Genomic DNA, 21,742 nt, shown 5'->3' with positions numbered 1-21,742 from the left:
GAGTCGCACATACATTACAGGTCAGTCAGAGGAGTCCCACATACATTACAGGTCAGTCAGAGGAGTCCCACATACATTACAGGTCAGTAGGAGGAGTCACACATACATTACAGGGCAGTAGGAGGATTCACACATACATTACAGGTCAGTAGGAGGAGTCACACATACATTACAGGTCAGTAGGCGGAGTCACACATACCTTACAGGTCAGTAGGAGAAGTCACACATACATTACAGGGCAGTAGGAGGATTCACACATACATTACAGGTCAGTAGGAGACCCACATACATTACAGGTCAGTAGGCGGAGTCACACATACATTACAGGGCAGTAGGAGGAGTCCCACATGCATTACAGGGCAGTAGGCGGAGTCACACATACATTACAGGGCAGTAGGAGGAGTCACACATACATTACAGGTCAGTGGGAGGAGTCACACATACATTACAGGTCAGTAGGAGGAGTCACACATACATTACAGGGCAGTAGGAGGAGTCACACATACATTACAGGGCAGTAGGAGTCCCTCACACATTACAGGGCAGTAGGAGGATTCACACATACATTACAGGTCAGTAGGAGTCCCACATACATTACAGGGCAGTAGGAGGATTCACACATACATTACAGGTCAGTAGGAGTCACACATACATTACAGGTCAGTAGAAGGATTCACACATACATTACAGGTCAGTAGGAGGAGTCTCACATACATCACAGGTCAGTAGGAGGAGTCACGCATACATTACAGGTCAGTAGGAGGATTCACACATGCATTACAGGGCAGTAGGCGGAGTCACACATACATTACAGGGCAGTAGGAGGAGTCCCACATACATTACAGGTCAGTAGAAGGATTCACACATGCATTACAGGGCAGTAGGAGGAGTCACACATACCTTACAGGTCAGTAGGAGGATTCACACATACATTACAGGTCAGTAGGAGGATTCACACATACATTACAGGTCAGTAGGAGGAGTCACACATACATTACAGGTCAGTAGGAGGATTCACACATACATTACAGGGCAGTAGGAGGAGTCCCACATACATTACAGGTCAGTCAGGGGCTTAACTATAGCACCGCAGCCCCCGCGACCGCTATGCATGTGTGGGCGCCGGGGGCTGCAGTGCTATAGTTACGTTAGCTGCAATGTGAAGGGAGCAGGGGGCAGGGGGGCATTGAGGCGGCTGGGGGGACGGACACTGCGGGGGACGGAAGCTGCGGGGGACACAGAGGCGGCAATTACCAACAGCTGAGCCGGGCAGGGGGAGCCGGGAGCTGTCTGTACTGAAGGAAAAAAAGCCCATACAATGAATGGTCAGCCTGTGATTGGCTGCTGAGCGCTCTCTCAGCCAATTGCTGACTGGCTGAGAGAGCGCTCAGCCAATCACAGGCTGCCGATTCATTGACAGTGACAGCTCCCGGCTCCCCCTGCCCGGCTCAGCTGTAAGTAATTGCCGCCTCTGTGTCCCCCGCAGCGTTCGTCCCCCCAGCCGCCTCGCAGCGTCCCCCCCACCTGCATTGACGGCTACCTGGGGGAGCAGCAGGCGGCGCAGATGGAGACCGGGGGCGCGGCGGGAGAATATAAAGAAACCTTATTCAAAAGACCGGGCGGCCGCTGATTGGCTGAGAGCTCAGCCAATCAGCGGCCGCCTGGTCTTTTGAATAGGATTTCTTCCTATTCTCCCGCCGCGCCCTCGGTCTCCATCTGCGCCGCCTGCGGCCCTCGCCTGCCGCTCCCCCAGGTACCCACAGATATATCGGATCTGAACATCTAGACTGCGGGGGTTGGTGCTGCGGGCGGAGGGGCGGGTGAGTGGCTGGGCGCCCTCCCTTTAACGGCGGGGGGGCGCCCAAAATGTAGTTACGCCACTGAGGTCAGTAGGAGTCCCACATACATTACATTACAGGTCAGTAGGAGTCCCACATACATTACAGGGCAGTAGGAGGAGTCACACATACATTACCGGTCAGTAGGAGGATTCACACATACTGTACATTACAGGGCAGTAGGAGGAGTCACACATACATTACAGGTCAGTAGGAGTCCCACATACATTACAGGGCAGTAGGCGGAGTCACACATGCATTACAGGGCAGTAGGCGGAGTCCCACATACATTACAGGTCAGTAGGAGTCCCACATACATTACAGGGCAGTAGGAGGAGTCACACATACATTACAGGTCAGTAGGAGTCCCACATGCATTACAGGGCAGTAGGCGGAGTCACACATGCATTACAGGGCAGTAGGCGGAGTCACACATACATTACAGGGCAGTAGGAGGAGTCATGCATACATTACAGGGCAGTAGGAGGAGGCAGAATTATAGCTATTGAGAGAACACACCCGTTATGACTGCCATGGAAATAAATACAAGACGCTACCGGAAAGACAAAGCACCAGTCATGCAAATCCATCTCCACAGCCAGAAAACGTTTTGGCGATTGAAGTTCTGGAATAAGCCTTGGAGACAGAAAGTAGCAACCAATCAGCTGCCATGTTACAAGCTTTGTGTGACAGGATCGGATTGGTTGTTACTTCGTACATCTCCCTCTTAGGATGGAGGAGTAGCGCCATCATACTCCAGGACATTACATATGTACAACTACCTAGATTTGGTCCAGGTGTCGCCCAGCGATAACCACAGCTGCTTCTCTTTCTGGTTAAGTACAAAATGTAGAAAGTCTATGGCATCTTTTATTAATAGCGGGCTGAGGACTGTAGCTGCCAGCTGGGAATCGCCCGTCGCCTCCACAATCTAGGAGAAGATACAGGTTATAGATACAATATTCTATATAGAAATCACAGATATAGGACAGACACTAGGTAATGCCATTTACCATATGCAACGGTGTGAAGAGAAAATGGACCAGCTCAGTAGCGCTGGGGTTCTGTATGTGGGACTTCAGTTTGGCCTGTAAAGAACACACAATTATCCACATCTTTACATTGTTACATGTACAGTGACCCTCCCGTCGCTCAGCACCGCCTCCTTCACTTTCCTCACATCTCTACATTGTTACATGCACAGTGACCTCCCCGTCGCTCAGCACCGCCTCCTTTACCTTCCTCACATCTCTACATTGTTACATGCACAGTGACCTCCCCGTCGCTCAGCACCGCCTCCTTTACCTTCCTCACATCTCTACATTGTTACATGCACAGTGACCTCCCCGTCGCTCAGCACCGCCTCCTTTACCTTCCTCACATCTCTACATTGTTACATGCACAGTGACCTCCCCGTCGCTCAGCACCGCCTCCTTTACCTTCCTCACATCTCTACATTGTTACATGCACAGTGACCTCCCCGTCGCTCAGCACCGCCTCCTTTACCTTCCTCACATCTCTACATTGTTACATGCACAGTGACCTCCCCGTCGCTCAGCACCGCCTCCTTTACCTTCCTCACATCTCTACATTGTTACATGCACAGTGACCTCCCCGTCGCTCAGCACCGCCTCCTTTACCTTCCTCACATCTCTACATTGTTACATGCACAGTGACCTCCCCATCGCTCAGCACCGCCTCCTTTACCTTCCTCACATCTCTACATTGTTACATGCACAGTGACCTCCCCATCGCTCAGCACCGCCTCCTTTACCTTCCTCACATCTCTACATTGTTACATGCACAGTGACCTCCCCATCGCTCAGCACCGCCTTCTTTACCTTCCTCACATCTCTACATTGTTACATGCACAGTGACCTCCCCGTCGCTCAGCACCGCCTTCTTTACCTTCCTCACATCTCTACATTGTTACATGCACAGTGACCTCCCCGTCGCTCAGCACCGCCTCCTTTACCTTCCTCACATCTCTACATTGTTACATGCACAGTGACCTCCCCGTCGCTCAGCACCGCCTCCTTTACCTTCCTCACATCTCTACATTGTTACATGCACAGTGACCTCCCCGTCGCTCAGCACTGCCTTCTTTACCTTCCTCACATCTCTACATTGTTACATGCACAGTGACCTCCCCGTCGCTCAGCACCGCCTCCTTTACCTTCCTCACATCTCTACATTGTTACATGTACAGTGACCTCCCCGTCGCTCAGCACCGCCTCCTTTACCTTCCTCACATCTCTACATTGTTACATGCACAGTGACCTCCCCGTCGCTCAGCACCGCCTCCTTTACCTTCCTCACATCTCTACATTGTTACATGTACAGTGACCTCCCCGTCGCTCAGCACCGCCTCCTTTACCTTCCTCACATCTCTACATTGTTACATGCACAGTGACCTCCCCGTCGCTCAGCACCACCTCCTTTACCTTCCTCACATCTCTACATTGTTACATGCACAGTGACCTCCCGGTCGCTCAGCACCGCCTCCTTTACCTTCCTCACATCTCTACATTGTTACATGCACAGTGACCTCCCCGTCGCTCAGCACCGCCTCCTTTACCTTCCTCACATCTCTACATTGTTACATGCACAGTGACCTCCCCGTCGCTCAGCACCGCCTTCTTTACCTTCCTCACATCTCTACATTGTTACATGCACAGTGACCTCCCCGTCGCTCAGCACCGCCTCCTTTACCTTCCTCACATCTCTACATTGTTACATGCACAGTGACCTCCCCGTCGCTCAGCACCGCCTTCTTTACCTTCCTCACATCTTTACATTGTTACATGCACAGTGACCTCCCCATCGCTCAGCACCGCCTCCTTTACCTTCCTCACATCTCTACATTGTTACATGCACAGTGACCTCCCCGTCGCTCAGCACCGCCTTCTTTACCTTCCTCACATCTTTACATTGTTACATGTACAGTGACCTCCCCGTCGCTCAGCACCGCCTTCTTTACCTTCCTCACATCTTTACATTGTTACATGCACAGTGACCTCCCCGTCGCTCAGCACCGCCTCCTTTACCTTCCTCACATCTCTACATTGTTACATGCACAGTGACCTCCCCGTCGCTCAGCACCGCCTCCTTTACCTTCCTCACATCTCTACATTGTTACATGCACAGTGACCTCCCCGTCGCTCAGCACCGCCTTCTTTACCTTCCTCACATCTTTACATTGTTACATGCACAGTGACCTCCCCATCGCTCAGCACCGCCTCCTTTACCTTCCTCACATCTCTACATTGTTACATGCACAGTGACCTCCCCGTCGCTCAGCACCGCCTTCTTTACCTTCCTCACATCTTTACATTGTTACATGTACAGTGACCTCCCCGTCGCTCAGCACCGCCTTCTTTACCTTCCTCACATCTTTACATTGTTACATGCACAGTGACCTCCCCATCGCTCAGCACCGCCTCCTTTACCTTCCTCACATCTCTACATTGTTACATGCACAGTGACCTCCCCGTCGCTCAGCACCGCCTCCTTTACCTTCCTCACATCTCTACATTGTTACAGGCACAGTGACCTCCCCGTCGCTCAGCACCGCCTCCTTTACCTTCCTCACATCTCTACATTGTTACATGCACAGTGACCTCCCCGTCGCTCAGCACCGCCTCCTTTACCTTCCTCACATCTCTACATTGTTACATGTACAGTGACCTCCCCGTCGCTCAGCACCGCCTCCTTTACCTTCCTCACATCTCTACATTGTTACATGCACAGTGACCTCCCCGTCGCTCAGCACCGCCTCCTTTACCTTCCTCACATCTCTACATTGTTACATGCACAGTGACCTCCCCATCGCTCAGCACCGCCTTCTTTACCTTCCTCACATCTCTACATTGTTACATGCACAGTGACCTCCCCGTCGCTCAGCACCGCCTCCTTTACCTTCCTCACATCTCTACATTGTTACATGTACAGTGACCTCCCCATCGCTCAGCACCGCCTCCTTTACCTTCCTCACATCTCTACATTGTTACATGCACAGTGACCTCCCCGTCGCTCAGCACCGCCTTCTTTACCTTCCTCACATCTCTACATTGTTACAGGCACAGTGACCTCCCCGTCGCTCAGCACCTCCTCCTTTACCTTCCTCACATCTCTACATTGTTACATGCACAGTGACCTCCCCGTCGCTCAGCACCGCCTTCTTTACCTTCCTCACATCTCTACATTGTTACATGCACAGTGACCTCCCCGTCGCTCAGCACCGCCTCCTTTACCTTCCTCACATCTCTACATTGTTACATGCACAGTGACCTCCCCATCGCTCAGCACCGCCTCCTTTACCTTCCTCACATCTCTACATTGTTACATGCACAGTGACCTCCCCGTCGCTCAGCACCGCCTCCTTTACCTTCCTCACATCTCTACATTGTTACATGCACAGTGACCTCCCCATCGCTCAGCACCGCCTCCTTTACCTTCCTCACATCTCTACATTGTTACATGCACAGTGACCTCCCCATCGCTCAGCACCGCCTCCTTTACCTTCCTCACATCTCTACATTGTTACATGCACAGTGACCTCCCCATCGCTCAGCACCGCCTCCTTTACCTTCCTCACATCTCTACATTGTTACATGCACAGTGACCTCCCCGTCGCTCAGCACCGCCTTCTTTACCTTCCTCACATCTCTACATTGTTACATGCACAGTGACCTCCCCGTCGCTCAGCACCGCCTCCTTTACCTTCCTCACATCTCTACATTGTTACATGTACAGTGACCTCCCCATCGCTCAGCACCGCCTCCTTTACCTTCCTCACATCTCTACATTGTTACATGCACAGTGACCTCCCCGTCGCTCAGCACCGCCTCCTTTACCTTCCTCACATCTCTACATTGTTACATGTACAGTGACCTCCCGGTCGCTCAGCACCGCCTCCTTTACCTTCCTCACATCTCTACATTGTTACATGCACAGTGACCTCCCCGTCGCTCAGCGCCGCCTCCTTTACCTTCCTCACATCTCTACATTGTTACATGCACAGTGACCTCCCCGTCGCTCAGCACCGCCTTCTTTACCTTCCTCACATCTCTACATTGTTACATGCACAGTGACCTCCCCGTCGCTCAGCACCGCCTCCTTTACCTTCCTCACATCTCTACATTGCTACATGCACAGTGACCTCCCGGTCGCTCAGCACCGCCTTCTTTACCTTCCTCACATCTTCATGCAATGATGGTCCTTCCTGTCCAGTATCCCAGGCAGCCCCGCCCCTCTCGGGGGGCCATGCCTTCCATGTTACCTGCCCGGCAGATGCGTATACACGCACACACACACCCCCCCCGGAGCCGTGCATCCGGTGTTGTGGTCCCCACCAGCAGCTGTGCATCATGTTGTGTACCCCCCACTCCAGTCTCCCACCCAGGCAGCCGCTCATCCAGTCCCCCCACCCCAGCACATCCATGTGGTCCGTGTGTCCCCCGCCCCCCGCAGCCACGCATCCAATGTTGCGATGCCAGCCCCCTTCCATTTAGTTGCACAATCCTCCAGCTTATTGAAGTCTTTTTGCAGAGAGACCTAGTTTAATGTCATCTGCATTAATGGACACTTGCTCACTAGACCATCACCAAGGTCATTCATAAACATATTAAGAAGTGGCCCCAGCACAAATCCTTGAGGAACAACTTTTTAAAAAATCATTTTACCATTGATATACTTGAAAAACTTTTTATGGTTTTTCTTGCTTTCCATTGCAATTTTCTTCTCATTTTCTTTTTTGCATGTTTTGTTATATTCCTTGTATAAGCAGAGCTAGAAACTCTGGCCACAAGAGACCACTATGATATAACTGGTGTAATAGAGGACATAGTGCAACGAGTCAAACAACTAAGGTTACGATGAAACATGTTAGGCAGCACTTGCTACTTTTAACAGTTTGGACTCTGAAGGCATTTCTGGACACTGCCACCTATCACTCCCTGCACACCCTGGGACCACGGATTTGCAAGTCACCCGGATTTTCCACCATTTCATGGGACATTGCCCTAAAACCCATTGTGGATTACAAATTTCGCACCAATCGTAAGGACATCTCTAACATTTGAGAACAAGAACATCCTCCAGAGTCATTTCCAACATCCGGCACGGTACGTGATTCTTTCACACAGCTAGTGGCATAAACCCAGTGGACTAAGAAGCATATCATCTCCACGGGAGCAAGACAAATTAGCAGTACTCCAGACACAAATAAGTATAAGCCCTCATTGTCTATATCATTTATTGACACACATGCTACAATTTTAACATTATTATTGTCATTTATGTTCATTCATTTTTTCAATAAATATTATTGTAATATTCAATTGATCCGCTTAGCGCTCCACATTATTTTTCTTTTTTGGGCTCTACACATGGGGGATATACCCTTTACAGAAAAGACAGGGAGAAAAGAAGAGAGGAGGGGGGGTTATGTCTAGGGCTTGAAATCTAAAACCATGTGTAAAGGAAATGGGCTCAGGGATAGCGGAGGATAAAACTGTGGGCAGAGAGAACTGAAAATAAAAAGATATGGAAATGTTACAGACCACCTAACATTAATGGAAGGGATGAGGCACTACTTTTAGACCAATAAATAAAAAATTGGCAGATACGGGGCAGGTATTAATTATGGGAAATTTTAACTTTACGGACATCGACTGGACAAATGAGACCAGTAAATCAGCTAAAAGTGGGGATTCCTAAACTTACTGAAGGATCATTATACAGGTGGAGTATCCCGTATCCAAAATGCTCGGGACCAGGAGAATTTTGGATAACGGATTATTCCGTATTTCGGAATATTTTAATATTTCAATTATGTATTTTGAAGTATCTTGCATGTATGCTGTATAAACACATAAAATGCACACAAATATATTTTATTACCACATAAAATACACACAAATATATTTTATTTGTTCAAAAAACAAGGTTTCAAAACAAGAAACAAAATGTGTGTACTATCTCAGCACTGAATTTGAATGCCAAGCAATCATTTTCTTGCACATATATAGTGCCAGTTACATATCATGTCACCAGTGATGCTGTTACAAATGTCCCCAGTGAGTTTTTAGCAAAAAAAATATATTTTTTTCACTTTCTGGAATGTGTGGTTTTCGGAATAATTCGGATAACGGATACTCGGATACGGGATACTCAACCTGTATTACACAATGGGTAGAAACACCGACCAGTAACGGGACAATAGTGGATTTAATATTAACAAATAATATATAGAGTTAGTATCAAATAACAAAGTAATAGAAAATCTGGGAAACCGTGACAGCATGGTCTCACTGGAAATAAACTTCTGTAAACAACAATATAATTGTATATAACAATAGAATATTTAATATCTAAAATATTAAAGTTTAGGAAAGTGAACTTTGTATTGTTCAGGGAATCTTTAAAATAAATTGAGTGGGATTCGGGATTTGAGGGAAAAATGCAGAGGAAATGTGGGAAACCGTCAAAAATGTGCTCGATACACTAACAATTACATTTATCCCACAAGGAAATAATGGTTATAATCAACAGGAAAAAGTCACCATGGTTGGACAAAAAAGTATGGAAGGAGGAAGAGAGCTTTTAAGACACAGGCCTTCAACCTGTGGCCCTCCAGACGTTGTGGAACTACATGTCCCAGCATGCCCTGAGGTTTTTTGGCATGCTCTTATAGGAAAAAATGTGGCAATGCATGTTGGAACATGTAGTTTCACAACATCTGGAGGGCCACAGGTTGAAGACCCATGATATGCAGGCTAACGGGGATGGGAAGGCGTCCAATAAGTACAAAGAATTTAATAACATGTTTAAGGAGTAATCAAAGTAGCAAAAAGGGAAAATGAAGAGCGCAAAACCAATCACAAGAAGTTTTTAAAATACACAAATAGCAAAAGAATAATAAAAAAGAACATAGACCCCTTAACCAACATCAATGAAATCGCTTTACAGAGGAGAAGGACCAGGCAGAACTGGAGGAGCAGACTCTTGAAACCACAAGCACCACACATGGGATAAGCCAAATAGCACTTAATACTGAATTCACTATAGAAAAGAACAAAAAGGCTCTGCAAAATCAAAACAAACAAACCTCTAGGTCCTGAGGGGATTCATTGTAGGGTCCTAATGGAATTGAGGGAGGAATTAGCAATCCCTTTGTACTACATTTTCGCTAAATAATTTTCATCTTGTACAGTGCCAAAGTACAGGAGGATAGCAGACGTAGTACCAATATTCAAAAAAGGAAAAATAGATGACCCATCAAATAATAGACCTTGAGAGTTGGTATCCAAAAACATTTAGAGATGTGCAGTATAATCAGTAATAACCAACATGGGTTTGTAAAAAGTCAATTGTGCCAAACGAACCTGATAAGCTTTTTTTACGAAAAAGTCAGCAAGAACCTAGATAATGGAAATTCTGTAGATGTGGTCTTCTGGAATTTTGCTAAGGCTTTCGATACTGTGCCTCATTAAAAGTTGATTATTAAAATTAAGGAATTGGGAGTAGGGTTAAAATTGTGCAGATGGGTAAGAAACTGGCTGCAGAAAAGAGAACAAAGGCCTTTATTCTAGTTGAATCGGATGGATACTTATTTCAGATGGGCACCGAGTGTTCTTAGCCCCGCCTACCGTACGGATCACTCACACTGTCTGAATGCGGTAAGACGCCGAGCGAATGTACCGCGATTGGATGTTTCATTCATATATACATATATATATATACACATACGACAGGTAGGGGGCTGGCATAGACCACCAGAACACATAGACAATAGTGGGCCACATCATATTCAATGTCAAAATATCATCAAACAGTAGAACACGAAAAACCAAATAAAAATAAACACACACACAGTAAACAAGGGGAGGAGATATGTGGAAGGGAAGGGACAGGGCTGGGGAGAGATGTGGAAGGGAAGGGACAGGGCTGGGGAGAGATGTGGAAGGGAAGGGACAGGGCTGGGGAGAGATGGTGAAGGGAAGGGACAGGGCTGGGGAGAGATGGTGAAGGGAAGGGACAGGGCTGGGGAGAGATGGTGAAGGGAAGGGACAGGGCTGGGGAGAGATGTGGAAGGGAAGGGACAGGGCTGGGGAGAGATGTGGAAGGGAAGGGACAGGGCTGAGGAGAGATGGTGAAGGGAAGGGACAGGGCTGGGGAGAGATGGTGAAGGGAAGGGACAGGGCTGGGAGAGATGTGGAAGGGAAGAGGGAGGGAGGGAAGGTAAGGAGTGTACTATCCAGATGACCAAAACCCAAGCTAAGGCGTTTATATATTCAGTGGAGGATGGTGAAGGGAAGGGACAGCGCGGGGCAGATTATGGACCGGGCCTCTAGCGCGGGGCAGATTATGGACCGGGCCTCTAGCGCAGGGCAGATTATGGACCGGGCCTCTAGCGCGGGGCAGATTATGGACCGGGCCTCTAGCGCGGGGCAGATTATGGACCGGGCCTCTAGCGCGGGGCAGATTATGGACCGGGCCTCTAGCGCGGGGCAGATTATGGACCGGGCCTCTAGCGCGGGGCAGATTATGGAACGGGCCTCTAGCGCGGAGCAGATTATGGACTGGGCCTCTAGCATGGGGCAGATTATGAACCGGGCCTCTAGCGTGGGGCAGATTATGGCCTGGGCCTCTAGCGTGGGGCAGATTATGGACTGGGCCTCTAGCGCGGGGCAGATTATGGACCGGGCCTCTAGCGCGGGGCAGATTATGGACCGGGCCTCTAGCGCGGGGCAGATTATGGACCGGGCCTCTAGCGTGGGGCAGATTATGAACCGGGCCTCTAGCGTGGGGCAGATTATGGACCGGGCCTCCACTCTGGTGGCAAATTATGGGTTGTGTTGTCTTTGACCCACACAGTCCAGCTCATATGCCTACAAGAAAATCTACATATGCTAATGATTCATTTACTAATTGTTACTAAGGACACAAATATAATAACATTAATCCCCTGCAATGAGGAGGCACGAGAGAAGGTGGAGCCAGCATCACTCGTTACCTCCCACATTGCTCCAGCAGTCGCCAACATGTGTCTATATAGAGCAGAGACCCAGATCATTCGGGTAACCATACACTGCCCCCCTACATCTCTGTACATTCAGAGTAGATTCTCGCTCTCTGACGCTCTCTCTACTTACCAGGAGGTTGAATCCATGTTTAAATTTTTGGAAACAGTCCACAAACTCTTCCTGGGGAGGGGGCTGTGCTCGGAGAGTTAAAAGACCATCTAGGTATTAAGAAATTGAAAGCATACTGTAGTACTATAAACAGGTACACACATGGAACAATACCAGACACGTGTCCATAAACTAGTGGTTCCCACACTGTGTGCCCAGGCACCCTGGGGCTGCCAACCCTAAAGCACAGTGCTGGTGGCTGCCAATCATAAAGCACAGTGCTGGTGGCTGCCAACCCTAAAGCACAGTGCTGGTGGCTGCCAATCATAAAGCACAGTGCTGGTGGCTGCCAATCATAAAGCACAGTGCTGGTGGCTGCCAACCCTAAAGCACAGTGCTGGTGGCTGCCAATCATAAAGCACAGTGCTGGTGGCTGCCAATCATAAAGCACAGTGCTGGTGGCTGCCAATCATAAAGCACAGTGCTGGTGGCTGCCAATCATAAAGCACAGTGCTGGTGGCTGCCAATCATAAAGCACAGTGCTGGTGGCTGCCAATCATAAAGCACAGTGCTGGTGGCTGCCAATCATAAAGCACAGTGCTGGTGGCTGCCAATCATAAAGCGTGTACAATCAGAAGCACAACTGCACCCTCCCACCTAACTGCACCCCGCCACGCAGCAGACCCATAGGGTGACAGCACAATTTACTTAATCTAATAATTTTTGGTACTTGTTTCCAAGCACGCCGCCCGTCGGGTCCCATCGCATACCATACGTTAAGGTATGCGATGGGACCCGATTTTCGGGGTTTAAAGATGTTCTAATACAATTTTAAAATCGGTCGCATCGCATGCCATTACAATGGCATGCGATGCGACCGATCCGATTTTACATTGTACAGCAGACATTTTCAACCGGTGTGCCGCCATGCCTCGGGTCACAGCGATTCACCAGCGGAGTTTCACTTTGACAGGGGGGACGGCTCGGCATCATACTGGACGTTGTGGGGGTGTGTGTGGGTGTGGGTGTGGGTGTGGGTGTGGGTGTGGGTGTGGGGTCGCGCGGCGCTGAGTGGCTGACCCGGACTATACAATGTCCGGGAATGCTTCCCCACCCGCCCCCCTGTCAGTGTGCGTCCATGTGTGCACCGCCCGCTCACGGCTCCCCCGCTCTGCACTGTCCGGGACTCGAGAGACGTGCTGTGCTGCTATGCAATAATCATATAGTGTTTAGTGTTATATAGTATGTAATGGGCATTACGGTGTGTTATATAGTATGTAATGGGCATTACGGTGTGTTATATAGTATGTAATGGGCATTACGGTGTGTTATATAGTATGTAATGGGCATTACGGTGTGTTATATAGTATGTAATAGGCATTACGGTGTTATATAATATGTAATGGGCATTACGGTGTGTTATATATTATGTAATGGGCATTACGGTGTGTTATATAGTATGTAATGGGCATTACGGTGTGTTATATAGTATGTAATAGGCATTACGGTGTTATATAATATGTAATGGGCATTACGGTGTGTTATATATTATGTAATGGGCATTACGGTGTGTTATATAGTATGTAATGGGCATTACGGTGTGTTATATAGTATGTAATGGGCATTACAGTGTGTTATATAGTATGTAATGGGCATTACCGTGTGTTATATAGTATGTGATGGGCATTACGGTGTGTTATATAGTATGTAATGGGTATTGCGGTGTGTTATATAGTATGTGACGGGCATTACGGTGTGTTATATAGTATGTAATGGGCATTGCGGAGTGTTATATAGTATGTAATGGGCATTGCGGAGTGTTATATAGTATGTAATGGGCATTACGGTGTGTTATATAGTATGTAATGGGCATTACGGTGTGTTATATAGTATGTAATGGGCATTACGGTGTGTTATATAGTATGTAATGGGCATTGCGGTGTGTTATATAGTATGTTATGGGCATTACGGTGTGTTATATAGTATGTAATGGGCATTACGGTGTGTTATATATTATGTAATGGGCTTTACGGTGTGTTATATAGTATGTAATGGGCATTACGGTGTGTTATATATTATGTAATGGGGATTACAGTGTTATATAGTATGTCATGGGCATTGCGGATTGTTACATAGTATGTCATGGGCATCATGTGTGGGCTTATGTGTAATCGGAATTACAAAGTTCACTAAAATGTGCAATGGGCATTACGGTGTGTGGCATAACATGTAATGGCCATTATGGCATGTGGGATACTATATAATGGGTGTGCGGTGTGTTGGCATTATGTTGAAAAATTTGACGCGCGCCTTCGGCGCGCACTGTCCATATTGTCCCTCGTTTGCAGGAAATTTGTTGAGTCCTGGCATCAGGGGCGGGCTGGGCCGGGGGGCAGGGTGCCATGTGCCCCCCGGGCCGCTGAATCGTTTGGTGTGCGGGCCGCCATTGTTCTGAGGCTGCTGCTGCAGCCAGGGAGGCTGACCAGTTTCCGACTGGTCTCCATAAACATGGCCGCCGGCCTCTTGCACTGAGGACATGTCTAGTGCAGGAGGCCACTATAGAGAATCTCTGTGTGTTCCACCGGCACCTACTTCCTGCCTGTGCTGCAGCCTGCCTCACTACACATTGATTGTCTGGCATCAAGGTAACTAACAGGGAGTGGGACTGTACAGGCTGAGCAGCCTGTATGGTTTAGTTATACAGGGGGAGCAGCCTGTGGGGGTCTAGTTATTATACAGGGGGAAGCAGCCTGTGGGGGTCCAGTTATTATTCTAAGGGGGAGCAGCCTGTGGGGGTCCCATTATTATTATACAGGGGAAGCAACCTGTGGGGTCCTGTTATTATTATTATACAGGGGAGCAGCCTGTGGGGTCCTGTTATCATTATACAGGGGGAGCAGCCTGTGGGGGTCCCGTTATTATACAGGGGAGCAGCCTGTGGGGTCCTGTTATTTTTATACAGGGGGAGCAGCCTGTGGGGGTCCAGTTAATATTCTAAGGGGGAGCAGCCTGTGGGGGTCCCATTATTATTATTATTATTATTATTATTATACAGGGGGAGCAGCCTGTGGGGTCCTGTTATTATTATACAGGGGAGCAGCCTGTGGGGTCCTGTTATCATTATACAGGGGGAGCAGCCTGTGGGGGTCCCGTTATTATACAGGGGAGCAGCCTGTGGGGTCCTGTTATTTTTATACAGGGGGAGCAGCCTGTGGGGTCATGTTATACAGGGGGAGCAGCCTGTTGTGTCCTGTTATTATAAAGGGGGAGCAGCCTGTGATGTATTTTTATTATACAGGGGGAGCAGCCTGTGGGGGTCCCGTTATTTTTATACAGGGGGAGCAGCCTGTGGGGTCATGTTATACAGGGGGAGCAGCCTGTTGTGTCCTGTTATTATAAAGGGGGAGCAGCCTGTGATGTATTTTTATTATACAGAGGGAGCAGCCTGTTGGGGTCCCATTATTATTATACAGGGGGAGCAGTCTGTGGGGGTCCTGTTATTATACAGGGGGGACAGCCTGTGGGGGTCCCATTATTATTATTATTATTATTATACAGGGGAAGCAACCTGTGGGGTCCTGTTATTATTATACAGGGGAGCAGCCTGTGGGGTCCTGTTATCATTATACAGGGGGAGCAGCCTGTGGGGGTCCCGTTATTATACAGGGGAGCAGCCTGTGGGGTCCTGTTATTTTTATACAGGGGGAGCAGCCTGTGGGGTCATGTTATACAGGGGGAGCAGCCTGTTGTGTCCTGTTATTATAAAGGGGGAGCAGCCTGTGATGTATTTTTATTATACAGGGGGAGCAGCCTGTGGGGGTCCCGTTATTTTTATACAGGGGGAGCAGCCTGTGGGGTCATGTTATACAGGGGGAGCAGCCTGTTGTGTCCTGTTATTATAAAGGGGGAGCAGCCTGTGATGTATTTTTATTATACAGAGGGAGCAGCCTGTTGGGGTCCCATTATTATTATACAGGGGGAGCAGTCTGTGGGGGTCCTGTTATTATACAGGGGGGACAGCCTGTGGGGGTCCAGTTATTTTTATACAGGGGGAGAAGCCTGTGGGGGTCCCGTTATATACAGGGGGAGCAGCCTGTGGGGGTCCTGTTATTGTTATCATTATTATTCTAATACAGGGGGAGCAGCCTGTGGGGTCATATTATACAGGGGGACAGCCTGTTGTGTCCTTTTATTATAAAGGGGAGCAGCCTGTGATGTATTTTTATTATACAAGGGGAGCAGCCTGTGGGGGTCCCAGTATTATTATACAGGGGGAGCAGCCTGTGGGGTCATTTTATACAGGGGGAGCAGCCTGTGGGGGTCCCCTTATTATTATACAGGGGGAGCAGCCTGTGGGGTCATGTTATACAGGGGGAGCAGCCTGTTGTGTCCTATTATACAGGGGAAGCAGCCTGTGGTGTACTTTTATTATACAGGAGTAGCAGCCTGTGGGGTCATATTATACAGGGGGACAGCCTGTTGTGTCCTTTTATTATAAAGGGGAGCAGCCTGTGATGTATTTTTATTATACAAGGGGAGCAGCCTGTGGGGGTCCCAGTATTATTATACAGGGGGAGCAGCCTGTGGGGTCATTTTATACAGGGGGAGCAGCCTGTGGGGGTCCCCTTATTATTATACAGGGGGAGCAGCCTGTGGGGTCATGTTATACAGGGGGAGCAGCCTGTTGTGTCCTATTATACAGGGGAAGCAGCCTGTGGTGTACTTTTATTATACAGGAGTAGCAGCCTGTGGGGTCATATTATACAGGGGGACAGCCTGTTGTGTCCTTTTATTATAAAGGGGAGCAGCCTGTGATGTATTTTTATTATACAAGGGGAGCAGCCTGTGGGGGTCCCAGTATTATTATACAGGGGGAGCAGCCTGTGGGGTCATTTTATACAGGGGGAGCAGCCTGTGGGGGTCCCCTTATTATTATACAGGGGGAGCAGCCTGTGGGGTCATGTTATACAGGGGGAGCAGCCTGTTGTGTCCTATTATACAGGGGAAGCAGCCTGTGGTGTACTTTTATTATACAGGAGTAGCAGCCTGTGGGGGTCCCATTATTATACAGGTGGAGCAACCTGTGGGGGTACTATTATTATACAGAGGAGCGGCCTGTGTTGTCCTGTTATTATTATAAGACGGGGAGTAGCCCGTGGTGTCCTGATATTATACAGGGGGAGCAGCCTGTGTTGTCCTGTTATTATTATAAGACGGGGAGTAGCCTGTGGTGTCCTGATATTATATAGGGGAGCAGCCTGTGGTGTCCCATTATTGTTTTTATTTATTAATACATATTTTTAAACCGCAAAACCTAAATTTAACGATGCGCTGTTACTTATGGGCCAGTGATCTGGACTTGCCCCCCAGGCTAAAAGTTGCCAGCCAGCCCCTGCCTGGCATAATGTGTAATGGCCATTGCGGTATATGGCATAACATGTAATTGGCATCACGATGTGTGGCATAACTTGTAATGGCCATTCATGTGTGTGATATAACATGTAACTGGCATTATGGTATGCAAAATCAAGAATGAAATTGAAGCAAAGGTTTAAAAAAAATCAACATAAGGCGGGATTGGGGCGGGTCAGTGGGTGTGTCAAGGGGTGGACCAATGTCCGGGAATCTCTCAACAAAAAGGAGGTAACCCTACTTACAAGTGCGCATTATTTTTGGAATATCTGAGGGGGCAGGGGAGTGCTTGTAATAACAAAGGAGGGGCATTTGTTTATGTAATTTGTAAGGGGGAGTTGATGCTTGGACTGTCTAAGGAGGGGCAGGTACTGTATGTGGAATAACTAGGGGGGGGGGCAGGTGTGTGGAATTACTATGAGGGATACAGTATGTCTTATATTTGATTAAAAAATGTTGGTGTGCCTTGGCAATTTTGAAGTCTTGTCTGGTGTGCCGCGACCTGAAAAAGGATGAAAATCCCTGTTGTACAGCCACCCTGATGGCTGATTACAATGTAAAATGCCCCCCAAGACCCGATTTTTCATTGTATACTCACCATAATGGTTAATTATTCGGTCAAATGCCCCCCATTGTTAACGCGACGCCACGAAAAAACGCCAACCCGAAGCGTGGAGAGCCCGCGAGGGGCAGCGGTACGCGTCCTCCAACCTTTTCATACCCCCACTATCCACGTTGGCATGGAGTTGATTGTATGTAGTGTGGCGAGCGCAGCGAGCCCCTCGGAATACATGTGAAGTAATCAGCGTGCGCTCGCCACGCTTCGGGCTCACCACACTATATAAAATCAACTCCACGCCGACGTGGATAGTGGGGGTATGAAAAGGTCGGAGAACGTGTTCCGCCGCCACTCGCGGGCTCGCCACGCTTCGGGTTGGCGTTGATCGTGGCGTGGCGTTAACAATGGGGGGCATTTGACATAGTAATTACCCATCAGGGTGGGTGTACAATTAAAAATCGGGTCTGGGGGGCATTTTACATTGTAATCAGCCATCAGGGTGGCTGTACAATTAAAAACCGGGTTGAATCGGTCGCATCGCATGCGATCTGGTCGCAGGCGATGCAATGCGACTGATTTTTCAGACCCGATGCCTTCCAATGTTAATCGGTGGCGCCGTGCTAGGAAACAAGTACCTAATTTTTTTCCAAATTTATCGTTAAGAAAAAAAACAACTTTCCCCCGGGGGCACCGTGATTAAATGTTTTTTTAATTGAATTGAAGTTCTGGTATAAATAGTATTGGAGACGAGAGAGAGGACGGACATCAGACATCAGAGCTGTTACTGACAATCAGGTTGTAAATGAATGAAGATTTCATAGAAACACAATTTATATTGCAGTGTGACGTATCCTAGTCAAAGGAGCTTACACTCAATGTAATATGTAGCATGTTGGTCATACCTACCTCCAGGACTTTTCTTTTTCTTTGATTTCTTCCTTTTGGAGAGTTCAGAAAAGGCTTCGGCAGCTTTTTGCAGTTTCGTAATAAAAAATTCAATATCATCGAGAACGTGATTCAGAATTTGCTGCAAGTGTATTAAATGCAATGAAGAGTTAGAAGAGGCATAGCCCGATACGTCAGCACAAAAGCCGACGTGTCAACCCCTACAATAATGGGAAGTCGACGTGTCCACTCTCACGGTAATAAGGAGCCGACGCGCCTACTCCTACAGAAATTAGGGATGGCCAATGACCATCGATGATTTTAAATTATGGCCGATGGCGAATACTTTTGCCATCCATGTGGGAGAACCAGATGGTTTCCCTACATCCCTGGCAAAGGAAAACCAATCTTTCCTTGTTTTCTTTTTCAAGGTGCCGTGACACGGAGCATAGCTCTGCCCCCAACACACGAAAGTCCTGCCCCTGAATTCTGATTGGCCCATATAGTTTACTACTACTGATGGCTGAATGCAGAATAGCCATCGATGGCGTCCGCACCATGGCCATCCGTAACAGTAATATTAAACAGTATAAACCAAACAGGTGATTTACTGAAATGATCCCTACTCACAACATCTCTGTCAATCCTGGCCTCAGTCATCTGTGGGGTCTCTTCCTGATCTGCGCCATGACGGACACGGTCATCTGCAACAAAACCGGTTCCGGGAGTCAGAAGGGCTGTAATCTGGTGCATGGACCGCCGTCACATATCAGTAACTATTCCTTTCCCTTAGGATACTCAGTGGCAACAAGAATGAATTAACCCCATATTCAGCTAGGTAAAGACTAGGGAACCACCATCTCCGGTAGACAGACAGCGTGACTCCAGCATTACATAACACCACAAAGTACAGTGTATACTTACAGTCTCCATACTCCGCCGCCCACGCAGACCAGGCTGCCACTCTGCTGCGCACATCTACTTGTGTTACAGATCCCGGGGGCTGGGGGGCAAGAGCCTGGGGGGGTGAGGGGACTTTGTGACCTGCTGTTATGGTCCTAATGAAGAAGAAAACAACAATTAACATACAGGATTTATTTAACCCAGAATCCAAGAATGAATTAAGCGTCATATCAAGTCCACAAAGCAAACATTGGAAACAAACATGGCGTCCACCTCACAGACGTCAGACGCTAATTCCCGGCACAGACACGGCATCCACCTCACAGACGTCAGACGCTAATTCCCGGCACAGACACGGCGTCCACCTCACAGACATCAGACGCTAATTCCTGGCACAGACACGGCGTCCACCTCACAGACGTCAGACGCTAATTCCCAGCACAGACACGGAATCCACCTCACAGACGTCAGACGCAAATTCCCGGCACAGACACGGCGTCCACCTCACAGACATCAGACGCTAATTCCTGGCACAGACACGGCATCCACCTCACAGACGTCAGACGCTAATTCCCAGCACAGACACTGCATCCACCTCACAGACGTCAGACGCTAATTCCCGGCACAGACACGGCATCCACCTCACAGACGTCAGATGCTAATTCCCGGCACAGACACTGCGTCCACCTCACAGACGTCAGACGCTAATTCCCGGCACAGACACGGCGTCCACCTCACAGACGTCAGACGCTAATTCCTGGCACAGACACGGCATCCACCTCACAGACGTCAGACGCTAATTCCCGGCACAGACACAGCATCCACCTCACAGACGTCAGACGCTAATTCCTGGCACAGACACTGCGTCCACCTCACAGACGTCAGACGCTAATTCCCGGCACAGACACGGCGTCCACCTCACAGACATCAGACGCTAATTCCTGGCACAGACACGGCATCCAGTAGCGCACGCAGGGGGGGGGTTTCTGGGTACCCAGAAACCCCCCCCAGGAGTCTAAGGACCCTAGGCTGAAAGCTGAGGGTCCTCTCTTTCCATGGGTACAAGAATTTTAAAAATCGGCCCTTGGGAACCAGAGATATCTGACTTCAAAGCAGTGGTCCCCATCCAAGCCTGTTAATTGCTTTCCCAGTCAGATATTTCAGGTTCTGTCTGACTTAGAGTCTTTCTGTGGGTATATTCCAAAAGCTGGGACTCTCTCCCTTTGATGGACACTAGTAACTTGTCTCTACTGTTCCCAGAACCAGAGATATCAGCCTTCCAGCAGCTGGTTAATGCTCCAAGCTCCACACACCTGGTAAGTAGTTTTATATACTCATTGGCAGATTGCTCTGCCTCCTGAACTCTGATCCCCTAGTCCTCAGTACCATTTGGTAGGAGGGATTCTCTAGATTTTAATTCCATTAAAATCTAAGAAATCTATTTCCGGGAACTGGAGATATCTGCAGTCAAGCAAGCTGTCCTCCCACCAGAAAATTCCATATTAAACATCCTCTACCACCCTGGAAGTTAAATATCAGGGCCCCTTCATTCAGCCCAATGCCCCCTTCTCCCACCATCTGTGCAGTAAAGGGGTAATTAGTGGAAATTACTGATCCAGGCCCCACATGCTGAGCGGTTGATATAATACCCCCTACCACCCGCGGGACATCAAAGCTTCCCCCACCCCTACCGCTGGAGGATAGGTAGGGGCCCCAATACATTGCTATGCCCAGGGGTCTACACTGCTGTTGCTGCCCCTGTAAGTGTGTGTGTATATATATATATATATATATATATATATATATATATATATATATATATATTTTATTATTATTTATATACATTTGGTCTATCTATAATACTTTAACTGTCCCGGCATATACTGGGTCACTTAAGTGTCCATCTCCGTGCTTTGCTCCGCCCCTCTGGAAACCCCCTTCTGAAAATCCTGCGTTTGCCACTGGCATCCACCTCACAGACATCAGACGCTAATTTTCGGCACAGACAC

The 21,742-nt window shown here is 48.5% G+C and overlaps 1 protein-coding gene across 4 annotated transcripts in view; it reads right to left on the bottom strand.

The window, feature by feature from the left end:
- The window catches only part of EPS8 (EGFR pathway substrate 8, signaling adaptor), a 211,782-nt gene that overhangs the window by 92,592 nt on the left and 97,448 nt on the right, over positions 1–21,742 (bottom strand). For all 4 annotated transcript variants that reach the window (XM_083180717.1, XM_083180715.1, XM_083180718.1 and 1 more), the window contains 6 exons: positions 19,755–19,888; positions 19,461–19,534; positions 18,852–18,972; positions 11,996–12,084; positions 2,852–2,926; positions 2,621–2,769 (listed from right to left, as the gene is read on the bottom strand). In XM_083180717.1, coding sequence (XP_083036843.1) covers positions 2,621–2,769; positions 2,852–2,926; positions 11,996–12,084; positions 18,852–18,972; positions 19,461–19,534; positions 19,755–19,888 — 642 coding nt within the window. The remainder of the gene's footprint in view (positions 1–2,620; positions 2,770–2,851; positions 2,927–11,995; positions 12,085–18,851; positions 18,973–19,460; positions 19,535–19,754; positions 19,889–21,742) is intronic.

Source organism: Crinia signifera, chromosome 4 (assembly GCF_055691185.1).
Source record: "Crinia signifera chromosome 4, ASM5569118v1, whole genome shotgun sequence".
Classification (NCBI taxonomy): Eukaryota; Metazoa; Chordata; class Amphibia; order Anura; family Myobatrachidae; genus Crinia; species Crinia signifera.
This window is presented reverse-complemented; position numbering and strand designations above follow the sequence as displayed.